Source organism: Hordeum vulgare, chromosome 6H (genome assembly GCF_904849725.1).
Source record: "Hordeum vulgare subsp. vulgare chromosome 6H, MorexV3_pseudomolecules_assembly, whole genome shotgun sequence".
Taxonomy (NCBI): domain Eukaryota; kingdom Viridiplantae; phylum Streptophyta; class Magnoliopsida; order Poales; family Poaceae; genus Hordeum; species Hordeum vulgare.
The window spans coordinates 560,197,720-560,211,601 of NC_058523.1; the positions used below are offsets into that span (position 1 = coordinate 560,197,720).

Here is a 13,882-nt window from a genome sequence, read left to right on the forward strand (position 1 = left end):
TTATTTATTTAATAAAGAGGCTGTATGCATCATACTGATGCAGAGGCCGGGGGTAATCCTCCTTTTTCTAAAAAAAAAAGCAAACAATGACAAACTTATACACACAAAGCTCAAGTACAAGCACAAACATGTTATATTAACGAGCAGAGGGTGTATTAGACAGGGAGCACAGGTTGGTAAAAACCGGATAACTGAGTTTTATTATGCCTTCTAGTAAAGCTCACCACAAAAGTCAAAACTTATCATACGTACCAAACTTTCCAGCCGCTAATGCATGCCACGAGTAACATATATTCTACCCATGCAGCAAAAACCAATCTCTGCTCCCTGGATCTCAAAGTGAAATTTCAGATGAAGCCAGTGCTGCGGCGGCAAGCTCTACTTACTAGTTGGCTGGATTATTCATTGGCCATCCGAATAGAACATGCTTGGGTACAGCCAGAGCGGCCGAATTGATGACTGCACTGGGGTGCCTCCAACGCCTGCAGCTTCGATCTGTCTTGTTCTACCCCGCGGGCGATCTGGCACGCCACACAGCCTATAGAGATACCAAGGTCGAGATGTACGAGCACAGTAAGCGATGTCGCTCCTTCCTCCCCATAGCTCCGGGCTCATGCAAGAATGCGGTGTGCTCTTGACTTCCGCCCCTATAAAGAGTGCCCGCTCACCCAGCTTCTCCACGGCCACCCGTGTCGCAGGCTCGGTTGACATGTCGAGGCGGTGGAACCTGCCAAAACTCAGAATGAGAAGCATATCACCACAAACCACCAGCCTTCCTACCACCGGCCTTCCTCCCACAGGCTTGGTTTTTATCTCCTGCAGACCATGCTGAGGGGCCAGCTGCAGACTGTAGGATCTCCCATAGCTATTCGAGACAATGAACTGGCCATCGAATTCCACAAAATGGTCTATTACAAACTGGGAAGGGAGCTGCAGTTCGGACCAGGACTCGCTTCCAATGGGCAAATCCAACAGGAAGGACTCGGTACTGACAAGGAGACGTGAGTTGGATGATGCAAGTGGGGCTGTTAGAATGCCAGTCAAGTGAATTTCTGAACATTCAGCACGGGATGGGAGACGTGGAGTTGAGACCTTGTCACCGGTGAACACATCGATGATGCGACAGTATCCGTTGCAGTAGTAGATGAGATTACCATAGGAGGATCCAATAAATGTCATCTTCTCCAGGGTATCTTGAGGGATCCAACAGCGAAGGGCGGTGTTTAGGTTGGCTGGATCAACAACCTTACATGGGTGTAGCTCACCACAACCACTGGTACAAGGAAGAAGAGGACCTTGTACACGAATATGGGGCTGGATGAGGAGAGGTGGAAATTTTGTACGGAGCGTGGACTTGGATGGGTACGAGGAGAAGGCAGCACGCCAAGAGGGACATGCCGCGGCAAAGCCAATAATGTCTCGGAAAGAGCCCAGCTGACCAATGATGGAGTGAAGCAAGCCATCTGGGAGGTCCTCCCAACCTTGGGGTCCGAAAAAGGTAGGGCATCCGGGGAGAGAGATGGCAGGCAGTTTGCTGGGCCTCTGCATGATGTGCTGCTGATGAAAAAATCTGCAAGCAATGGGAAAAAATACTGTAAGCACTAAACTGACTAGGAAATACGAGGCAAATGGCATGTATGTATATATGCATGTGTGTCAAAGAAACATGCTATGTAGCAGGAATAAGAAGCATGGATAAATAAACTTGTGATGATTCTTGTGTTAAATAAGCAACCAAAGGAACTTGCTATAGACTAGAAACAACAGTTTAATCCGATTACATTTTGGTGGGTCGTCATGTCGTGTCCGGTTTTTTTTTGTTTTGTTTTTTTTAGGACTAATGGCAGGTGCTCTGCCTTTTCAGAATAAGCCCAGGTTCAGAGTAAGCTAATTGCAAGAAACTTGGTTATGGAAATGTGTCCTCCATTTTATTTGATCTTATTTGTGAAGCACATTCAGAACATTTCGATGCTAGTGTCTTTCTGCTAGCAGTATACATCTGTACATGGACAGGTGCCCCTCTAACCGATGACATGATGATACGGCTGCACTAAAAATAAATTGTTTTTCAAAGTGTGCGATTTTCTTTCTTTCTTCGATTCCGTTGAATTGCAGGGGGGCGCTCGAATTTGCTCGAAACGGGGGACAGACCAAAACTGAATCCGGGGTCAAAATCGCAGCGCTAGCCGAGTCAAAATCTAGATTGGTCCATTCAATCTACTCTAAATCTAGCCCTATGTTATTGTTAGGTAAGCACGGTGCATCTTACGCCAGAATCCACTAAAATATCCAACCAATAAGAAGCGGAAGCGATTCATCCAATCCAAAGAAAGAAAAAAAGGAAACAAAGATATGCTGATACCAGCTAGGGTTTCGGCGCAGGAGAGCGAGCCTCACGGGTGGGGTGGGGGTCGGGTGGGTAAGGAGACTCGGGCGATGCCGATGCGGTCGCCGGCCGTCGCCGATGCCTCGCCGGGAAGGATCTGCTCTGTCGCCGACCTTTACTCTCCTTGGCTGACGGGGCAAAGGAAAACGACCAATGGCTCCGATTCGTCCCCACCACCAACTTTATGATAGATCAACGGTGAGCAGGCATCTAAATAGTTCCGTCCGTCCAACTTTATCTCTGCCTAATCTCTCCCTAATAATGAATCAAATTCGGTTTCTCGTCGTATTACCCCTAAATTTTGCATAAATTACCCACCATGCCACCGGTAAGAAATAGAAAACGTTTCACAAAACGAAAAATCTTGGACTGTGCCGGCCCATGTAAAAACCTCCTATATTACACTCTGCACGCAGCGAGAATATCCAGCATACTGTATGGGCCGGCCCATGAACAGACGCCTACTTTTAGTTCCGTTATTTATTTATTTTCAGTTCCGTTTTATTCTTTTATTTTAAATAAATTAGAACTTCAAATAATCTTTAAAATTCTAATAAACTGAAAAATATAAATCGACATATTTAAAAAATTAAAATGTTTGGGACTTTAAAAACTGCTCGGAGTTTTGTAAAAAAATACTCGCATATACAATAAAATGTTTGCAATTTTAGAAAAAATGTTTGTATAATAAGCAAAGTACATGATCTCAAATACAATTCCATGTATTTAAAATTATTAAAGGCATTTAACAAAAAGCCTTCTAATTCAAAATATGTTAATGCATTTAGAAATTGTCCTAAAATTTTAAAAATAGCTATTGCCTGTTTTGGTAGTTTCTTTTTTTTATTTAAAATTTTCCATTCCATTTTTGTTTATTTATAAGTTAAATAATTTAGAATTACAAAAACTTTTGCATATTAAAAAATAGGAATTTTGAATTAAAATGCTGACGCATTTTTATTTTGAATTAAAATAGGATTCAAAAAAAACACCGGATTTTATATATTTTTTGCAAATTCCAAAAAAATGTCCATGAATTTAATAAATATATGACTGATTTATAAAAATGTTTGTTTATTTAGAAAATCTTCATGCGTTTCAAAAAATGTTTGAAAATTTAAAATAAAATCCTCCAATATCAAAAATTATGTTCGTCTTTTCTTGAATTAGTCGCCAATTCAAAAGAAAATATTTAAACCCGTTCGAAATATAAAAAATATTCACGATTTTTAATAAATGTTTGTGAATTGTAAAAATTGTTCTCGATTTTAAAATTATTCTCATATTTGTAAAATTGTTGACGAAAGATCTAATGTATGTAGTTAAATATTAATGCTTATAAGTCTTTGTGACAATATAGCTGTTTGAATTTAGAAGAATTAATTGTTGGATGGATCGGGTTACTATTCTATGTTTTCTAAAAAAATCTTGAAATTTAGAATAAATTTTTGAGTTATTAAGATTTTTGACAACCATGATATATATTTTTTGAAAATGTAAAGATTGCTTCCATTTTTAAATAAATTTAGAAGAAAAAACATTTTCTTGCATTTGTGCATAAAATTTCTAAATCAAGCGATGATATGTAAACATAATGTGGTCACCATCATTGAAGATTATGTTTTTTTTCTTCCGTGGCAACGCACGGACCATTTTGCTATAATAATAAAGCACGCATTGCTTCTGGCGTCCGTCGCGGTATTTTTATAAAAACATCCCTGTATTTCCTCTAATTAATCCGCAGTACGTTTTTAAGTAAGCCCGAACCTTTTTTTTCACATTTTACACAAAACCCCCTTACTATCGTGCTAAATAACCCGTGCTCCAAATTATATTCAGAGCGAATCGTTTTTAAAATTTTTTACGTAAACCCCTCACATATGCGTTAATAACCTCGAAGTCCATTCAGAATAAATATGTATTTTCAAATAACAATATCTTTTAAACCATAAATTCAATTTAAACATGTTATATATGAAACTTGATTAGGAAAATGTGTAGAGTTTGAATATGTTGTTATTTTACATATTAAATATTTTAAAAAATACTATTTAGGATACAATGCTAATCAATATTTGTCTTTATTTCGTACCGACTATTTATATTGTAACATGTTAACTTAAGCATCAATATTTGTAAAATGTTATAATCTTTGGACATGATATACTTGCACTAGGTTCTTTCTTTGTATATATTTTATAATCTAAGACCTTACGTACGTGTCTTTTTTTGACAGTATCCACGCGCGTTTTTACCAATGGGCTACACTTTTTTTATTGTTCATTTTTCTTCCGTTGCAACGCACGGTCATTTGTGCTAGTAATAATAAAGCATATACGGTTCCTGGTCGTCCGTCGTGGCATTTTTATGAAAAAGCCCTCTATTTTTCAGTTAATCAACCCGGAGTCCTTTCTTAAGTGAGGAAAACATTTCGTCGTGCCACTTTTACAAAAAAAGCCCCTGACGTTTTCTGAAATCAACCTGCAGTCCAGCTATAAGTCAGAAAACGAATCGTTTTTTGCATTGTTCAGAAAACCCCCTGATGTTTTAGGTAATCAACCCGCCCTCCGTATTTTAACAAAAAAAGCCTAACTTTTCAGTTAATCAATCCAAATTTTATCTAAAACAAAACTATCCATATCTTTTAAACCGTAACTCCGATTTTAACATGTTATGTATGAAATTTGATTAAAAAAATATGTAGAATCTAAATAGGATGTTATTCTTAACACACAAGTTGGTCGGTATAACAGCTTCCACCAACAGACAGTCTGTTGGGAAAAAGTGTTGGAATTATGCCCTAGAGGCAATAATAAATGTATAGTTATTATTATAATTCCTGTATCAAGATAATAGTTTATTATCCATGCTATAATTGTATTGAATGAAGACTCATTTACATGTGTGGATACATAGACAAAACACCGTCCCTAGCATGCCTCTAGTTGGCTAGCCAGTTGATCGATGATAGTCAGTGTCTTCTGATTATGAACAAGGTGTTGTTGCTTGATAACTGGATCACGTCATTGGGAGAATCACGCGATGGACTAGACCCAAACTAATAGACGTAGCATGTTGATCGTGTCATTTTGTTGCTACTGTTTTCTGCGTGTCAAGTATTTATTCCTATGACCATGAGATCATATAACTCACTGACACCGGAGGAATGCTTTGTGTGTATCAAACGTCGCAACGTAACTGGGTGACTATAAAGATGCTCTACAGGTATCTCCGAAGGTGTTAGTTGAGTTAGTATGGATCAAGACTGGGATTTGTCACTCCGTGTGACGGAGAGGTATCTCGGGGCCCACTCGGTAATACAACATCACACACAAGCCTTGCAAGCAATGTAACTTAGTGTAAGTTGCGGGATCTTGTATTACGGAACGAGTAAAGAGACTTGCCGGTAAACGAGATTGAAATAGGTATGCGGATACTGACGATCGAATCTCGGGCAAGTAACATACCGAAGGACAAAGGGAATGACATACGGGATTATACGAATCCTTGGCACTGAGGTTCAAACGATAAGATCTTCGTAGAATATGTAGGATCCAATATGGGCATCCAGGTCCCGCTATTGGATATTGACCGAGGAGTCTCTCGGGTCATGTCTACATAGTTCTCGAACCCGCAGGGTCTGCACACTTAAGGTTCGACGTTGTTTTATGCGTATTTGAGTTATATGGTTGGTTACCGAATGTTGTTCGGAGTCCCGGATGAGATCACGGACGTCACGAGGGTTTCCGGAATGGTCCGGAAACGAAGATTGATATATAGGATGACCTCATTTGATTACCGGAAGGTTTTCGGAGTTACCGGGAATGTACCGGGAATGACGAATGGGTTCCGGGAGTTCACCGGAGGGGGGGCAACCCACTCCGGGAAAGCCCATAGGTATTTGGGGGGGTCACACCAGCCCTTAGTGGGCTGGTGGGACAGCCCACCAATCCCCTATGCGCCAAGAGAGAAAAAATCAAAGGAAAGAAAAAAAAAGGAGGGGAAGTGGGAAGGGGGAAGGACTCCCTCCCACCAAACCAAGTAGGACTCGGTTTGGGGGGGGAGAGTCCTCCCCCCTGGCTCGGCCGACCCCTTGGGGATCCCTTGGACCCCAAGGCAAGGTCCCCCTCCCTCCTCCTATATATATGGGGCTTTTAGGGCAGATTTGAGACGACTTTCTCACGGCTGCCCGACCACATACCTCCATAGTTTTTCCTCTAGATCGTGTTTCTGCGGAGCTCGGGCGGAGCCCTGCTGAGACAAGATCATCACCAACCTCCGGAGCGCCGTCACGCTGCCGGAGAACTCTTCTACCTCTCCGTCTCTCTTGCTGGATCAAGAAGGCCGAGGTCATCGTCGAGCTGTACGTGTGCTGAACGCGGAGGTGCCGTCCGTTCGGTACTAGATCGTGGGACTGATCGCGGGATTGTTCGCGGGGCGGATCGAGGGACGTGAGGACGTTCCACTACATCAACCGCGTTCTCTAAACGCTTCTGCTGTACGATCTACAAGGGTACGTAGATCACTCATCCCCTCTCGTAGATGGACATCACCATGATAGGTCTTCGTGCGCGTAGGAAAAATTTTGTTTCCCATGCGACGTTCCCCAACAAAAAGTATTGCCGACCGATGAGGTCTGTTGGGGGAAAACCAGACGGGAAAGCCCATTGCCGACCGACAAACTTTTGCCGACCAACAGACCGACGATAGTAGGAAGAATTGTCGACCGGCAGTCCATCGGCTATGTCATGGATCTTTCCCGACCGACGACCTGTTGGCCCTTGAAGTAACCTTTCCCGACCGATGTGTCGTTGCTATTTTTTTTTTCCGACCGACTGTTTGTTCTCCATGTATGAACCTTCCCCAACTGATTGCCTGATGGTGGCTTCTTTGCCGACCAACTTGCCATCAGCCCTATCATAAACATTTCCGAACCAACAGTCTGATGATGTTTTGTTTTATCAACCAACAATTCAGCAGAGGCTGATGATATATATTATTTGAACTTACTTAATGCCAACCAACAATTCAGCAGAGGTTGATGATATATATTATTTTGGCCTTACTTAAACAATATCAACCACGTTAGATATCTAACTCACCATACAGTATGCATGTACTCCGAAATATTAAAACAGATGCAAACATATCAATTTTTGTTGCTCCGTTACACTTGCAAATATTTATGTTTGTTTGCTACAAAATACCCAGCTAATTAACAAGAGCCAAAATGTGCATTGTTTCTACTCCATTGTTCCCGGTATGGCTAAATGATCCACCATTACAAAATGATAGCTAAGAGATCCACCATATAGATTTACAAAACGATAGCTAGATCCACTATACAGGCTCAAACCAACAGCTTCATGGTGCCTTCCTTGTCCTCTTGTCTTTCCTACAATGTTAACAACATAGATGACATAGTAAGGGTCATAGCGGATTTATAAAAATGCTCAGTATTTTAAGATTTTTATGTATTTTTTTACTATAGCAAAACAGACAGAATCTTGTACTATAGCTAACTGGAGTAGCACACGGGAAATTTCCACTCGAGTTTGCTAGTAGATTTTATATGGGAGTATTTTTGTTTGTTTACATTGCATTGCTCGAGTCCGACAACAACAAAAACTCACCTAAATTTCACAAGAATTTCCTCGTGCTAACCAACTTGTCTTGTGGTTTACCAACTTATCGCGTACGAACGGGGCCGTTGCAGCAATACAACGGCAAAAGCATGGCCGACAACACCAACGTATATAGAGTTTTCCACTGCAGGCCAGCTACGCATATCTATGGAGTATGCTAAGCTACATCATTGTAAGCTACAGCTACAACATCCATGATGGATCCAAATAATGTCTTGTGGAGTATGCTAAGCTACAGCATTCTAAGCTACAACTACATCATTCATACCTGTCTTGTGGAGTATGCTAAGCTACAACATATCTATGGAGTATTTTGTGGCAGCAGCAGTTTTGTGGCTACAGTTTTGTGGCTACAACATTCTAAGCTACAGCTACAACATTTTGTGGCAGCAGCAGTTTTGTTACAGTAGTTTTGTGGCAGCAACAGTTTTGTTACAACAGCAGTTTTGTGCCCATTTTGTTACATCAGCAGCAGTTTTGTGGCAGCAGCAGTTCTGTTACAACAACAGTTTTGTGGCAGCAGCAGTTTTGTGGCAGCAGCAGCAATTTTGTCATTGCTATGGTTTTGATCACTGAACAAAATTCTATGCCTTCAAAGGTATATATACCCTTTGTATTGGTTTACTATAAGTTTAATGTAAACTACCGTTGACTATTAAGGATAGTACCTTAACGGCGGGTCGAGGAAGATGCCCCTGGCTTGTAGGGTTTCATCTGACAAAGTAATCATGAGTCAATATCACACGCCAATGATGAGCTAACCTTATTTCAAGAAGACATTATGTTGTAGCAGTTCCTTGGAAACATGATGTGTGGCTACCTTCCCAGTCTTCTGGATAGTGATAGCATGCTCTCTGCAATATGTGAGAGTTGTCCCCTATTTTACTGTACAAATCGTTCACCATGAAATATCCACTGCTTGTAGCCATCTACAAATCCCTCGCATACCAGGTGCTCACGGACTTCAGATTCTTCTCTCCAGTACGAGTTCACACCGTTTTTGCAAGGACATAAGATTTTATTCTCGACTGATGATTTAGTAAATGCGTAGCCTAGGAATTTGGTGAGCCCATGTAAGTACTTCTCTGTATGCCTACATGCAAGTGTACATGTGCAGTGTGTTATATAAAGTTTCGGCATCTAAGAAATTTAAAATATACATGTGGCGTTATACCTATGTGCATCCATCCAACTTTTATCGATGGTAGCTAGCTTCACACTTGGTAACAAGAATCCTAATAACCAACCTAGTTACACACTACAAAAATTAGTGTCAAACATAAGGAGGCATCTCTACATATTCATGGCATCCACACATATGGACGGCATCTGGACTTGAGTGGGGCAGAGGAACTCACTTGAGTGGATGCAGTAAGCACGTCAGTGGATGATCTCTTCAAGATTGATGTTGATCCTATGTTCTGAGATTGATGTTCTGAGATTGATGTTGCTACTACTTTGCCATGCTTAATGCTTGTCACTAGGGCCCGAGTGCCATGATTTCAGATCTGAAATTATTATGTTGTCACCAATATATGTGTGTTTTAGATCCGATCTTGCAAGTTGTAGTTACCTACTATGTGTTATGATCCGGCAACCCCTGAGTGACAATAACCGCAACCACTCCCGGTGATGACCATAGTTTGAGGAGTTCATGTGTTCACCAAGTGCTAATGCGTTGGTCCGGTTCTTTATTAAAAGGAGAACCTTAATATCCCGTAGTTTCCTTATGGACCCCGCTGCCACGGGAGGGATGGACAATATATGTCATGCAAGTTCTTTTCCCTAAGCACGTATGACGACACACGGAATGCATGCCTACATCACATTGACGAACGGGAGCTAGCCACATATCTCTCCGTGTTATAACTGTTGCATGATGAATATCATCCAAACAAATCACCGACCCATTGCCTACGAGTTTGTCCTACTGCTGTTACTACTGTTGCTGTTGTTGTTACTTGTCTTGCTCTGCTGCTGTTACTTGTCTTGATCTGCTGCTACTACTGCTACTATTGTCGCTTGCTACTGTTGGTACTTGCTACTGCTGTCACTACTCTGTTCCTTGCCACTGCTATTACTCGTTACACGGTGCTACCTGCTACAATCTTGATTCGCTGGTCGTTGACGGGAACTGACAATTTCCGTCAATGAGGCAACTTGGCGCCATAGATACAATCGTTAGAAATAGTCTGCCGTGTCAACAGATCGTTTCTGACACCGTTGTTATCATACTACTTTGCTGTTACTACTTTGTTTGCAGATACTAATCTTTCAGGTGTGGTTGAATCTGACGCATTCAGCTGCTAATACTTGAGAGTATTCTCTCACCTCCTGTTTGGCGAATCAACAAATTTGGGTCGAATAGTCTACCCTCGAAAACTGCTGCGAACCCACGCGCTGGTGGGCCATCAATAACATTCTTCTAGTTTCATTGATGGGGAGTGCTAGTAGCATTCTTCTGGTGCCGTTGCAAGGGAAGGTTTGTTGTCAATCAGCATTCGTCTAGCTATTGCCAGAGAGTGCCAGTCATTGTGCCGTAGCCGATAGAAGTAGAACCATGACGATGATGGAGGTGCTCGGCACGAGGATCAATACTAATTAGTAATGTATGTCATTGACATAGTTCGGTCCTTCCTTTTATTTTCAGAGGTGTGTTATTTTCTCTATAAATATCTTAATTTGTCTCTACTGTTAGAACTTATGATATAGGCCTCCAGATCCAGCAATCTCAATTTGTCCTTACTCCTTAGATTTTTTTGTTTTCTTCAGTTATGCTACGTATTGGTCCGTCCACGCTAGCTTCTATATTACTCCAGCCACAATTTTAAGGTAGTAGCAGGTGTCAAGTTAACTTATGGTTATAGGATGGAAACTTTGTATTATTTTACCATCTTCTTTCCTTTGTGAAATTAGCTGCAACAGTTAGCAATTTCAATTGATGCAAGGAAGTAGTTAACACAATACTGCATTTTTCTTATCTAACTTTCCCTAGGAACATATTTTGAAATTCATGGTCACGTCGTTTTGACACATACTCTTAAGATTTCTATGTATCTTATCTTAGTTTTGGGGATCTTGATATAAGCATGGTATGATGCTCCAGGCTCGACGACAAGTGTTATCGTCATGAGGCCAGACAAGTCGTTGTGCCAATCCGGCGAGAGCGTCCAACAGCGGAATGCCCGAGTGCGGAGTCAAGCTCCAACAACAAGACCACATCTGGTTTCTACCAAGAAGACGGACCAGCAACATTGTACTCAGGTAAGCTCGTGAAAATTCTTGCAATCCAGACATGGCAAAGTCAAATTTATACTGATAGCAAACATCAGCTTACTGTGTTTGATATGGTCCATGTAAATTCGGCATCCTACACTTCCAACAATTTTACTTGCCAATAAAAATCAAGTCAAACTAAAAGAATTGTTCTTTCTCTTGCTGAAATAGGTTTGGACGCACGGTGTTATATATATGTCAAGTTCAGCCGTATGCAATAATGCAATGCTTATGGTTGATAGTGCTACAGATTTTCTTAGTGGGCAGGAATAATTGGTCAGCCTTTCGTAACTTCTATTTCTATTACTGCAGCATAATTGATTTTTACATGAAGCTGACTGTTATTTCTTCCTTTTGTCAAGAGTATGCATAGAAGCTTTGATTCTTCGTCATCTATATTCTACTTAGAATATAACTCACGAGGTATGAATATAGTTACCTTTTTTGTCGTGTCAATGTATCTGTGTTGTCTGACAAGCTATCTTGGTAACATTATTATGTCTCGTGGATGGAATAAGAAGAAATATATATTCTGGCTGCATGCATCATATGAGTGGGTGGAAGATAATGCGTTCCAGTTTTTATGAAAATGATAAGTTTACTAAAAATAAGGAATTATGTGCGTTTTCAGAAAAACAAAACAAAAATGATTGATCTATGCAAAACTACTCTTCCATCGGATGAAGAATGGTATGTTGTCTTCTTCACGTCCGAACTTGAAGGGGTTATCTATTGTTATACAACAAACGGAACTACCAACTTGCATCACGATTTACTCATTTTCAGCGGTGAATATTCTGAAAGGGAGGGACAAAAACAGGTATGTATATGCTTCTTTGGTGGCGGAGATCAAACATTTGAAGTCCCTTTGTATGACCCTTATTACTCATATCAACCATGGTTAAATTGTAGTTAGTGATTTGTTTAGCAAGTTGTGCAAAAATTGAAAGGAGAACTATGGTCTCGCTCGGCTCCGACCCCTGGAGGTTGTTGATTTGTGTGAGGACGGGTGCAAGGTTGCTGCTTGAGTAATTTAACCTTATTATCAATGATTATCAAAACTGGATATAAAAAATGGTGCATAATGGCACATGAAGCATGTTGTGTCTCTTTTACGCCTGGTGCAACGCACTTCTTGCTTCCATAATTTCATCTGTTTTGGTCCATGGCCGCTCTGTCCCCTAACTCCCGGATGGGATGAACTGGGCTGATCCACATTTTTTTTCAACAAGAAAGGATGATTTGAAAGGGCACTAACCCAACTGGTCTGATTGTTTTGAAGGAGGTTTGAGAAATAGCTCGTAGGGATAATACGCTGGCGGGGTCGACCGACAAACGAGGTGCACACTCCGACAAGGTCGATCGAGCTGTTAAGCTTAGCCGTGCGGAACGCCTGCAAGCCATGGATGGTAAGGGAAATAATAAGTGGCAATACAAATGGATGTTTTTTAAAATTGTATGGGCTTGTTGTTGGAAATATGCCCTAGAGGCAATAATAAATTAGTTATTATTATATTTCTTTGTTCATGATAATCGTATATTATCCATGCTATAATTGTATTGATTGGAAACACAAATACATGTGTGGATACATAGACAAAACATTGTCCCTAGTAAGCCTCTAATTGACTAGCTCGTTGATCAAAGATGGTCAAGGTTTCCTGGCCATAGACAAGTGTTGTCACTTGATAACGGGATCACATCATTAGGAGAATCATGTGATGGACAAGACCCAAATTATAAACGTAGCATGTGATCACGTTATTTTGTTGCTATTGTTTTCTGCGTGTCAAGTATTCATTCCTATGACCATGAGATCATGTAACTCACTGACACCGAAGGAATGCCTTGTGTGTATCAAACGTCACAACGTTACTGGGTGACTATAAAGGTGCTCTACAGGTATCTCCGAAGGTGTCCGTTGAGTTAGCATGGATCAAGACTGGGATTTGTCACTTCGTGTGACGGAGATATATCTCGGGGCCCACTCGGTAATACAACATCACATAAGACTCAAGTGTGAGTCATGGGATCTTTTATTACGGAATGAGTAAAGAGACTTGCCGGTAACGAGGTTGAAATAGGTATAGGGATACCGACGATCAAATCTCGGGCAAGTAACATACCGAAGGACAAAGGAAATGTTATACGGGATTATATGAATCCTTGGCACACAGGTTCAACCGATAAGATCTTCGTAGAATATGTAGGATCCAATATGGGTATCCAGGTCCCGCTATAGGATATTGACCGAGAAGTGTCTCGGGTCATGTCTGCATAGTTCTCGAACCCGCAGGGTCTGCACACTTAAGGTTCGATGATGTTTTAGTATAGTTGAGTTACATGTGTCGGTGACCGAAGGTTGTTCGGAGTCCCGGATGAGATCACGGACGTCACGAGGGTTTCCAAAATGGTCCGGAAATGAAGATCGATATATAGGAGGTTGGTGTTTTGATTCCGGAAAGTTTTCGGGCATTACCGATAGTGTACCGGGAGTGAGGAATGGGTTCTGCGGGCCCACTGGGTGGGCCCACCACACCCCAAGGGGTCCGCGTGGGTTTATTGGATATACACT

General features: G+C 41.2%; 1 protein-coding gene across 2 annotated transcripts; it reads right to left on the reverse strand.

Annotated features, from left to right (window-relative positions):
* Nucleotides 1–110: 110 nt before the first annotated feature.
* LOC123403502 lies at nt 111–2,545 on the reverse strand. Of its 2 annotated transcripts, none has more exons than XM_045097432.1 (2): nt 2,398–2,545; nt 111–1,570 (listed from the first exon to the last, which is right to left on the reverse strand). In XM_045097432.1, exon 2 carries the CDS (start codon nt 1,546–1,548, stop codon nt 403–405), a length of 1,146 nt encoding a protein of 381 aa, XP_044953367.1. In that variant the 5' UTR covers nt 1,549–1,570; nt 2,398–2,545; the 3' UTR covers nt 111–402. The 2 variants fall into 2 exon arrangements, with proteins under 2 accessions (XP_044953367.1, XP_044953366.1); XM_045097431.1 differs by having other exon boundaries at nt 2,363–2,545.
* Nucleotides 2,546–13,882: the final 11,337 nt, after the last annotated feature.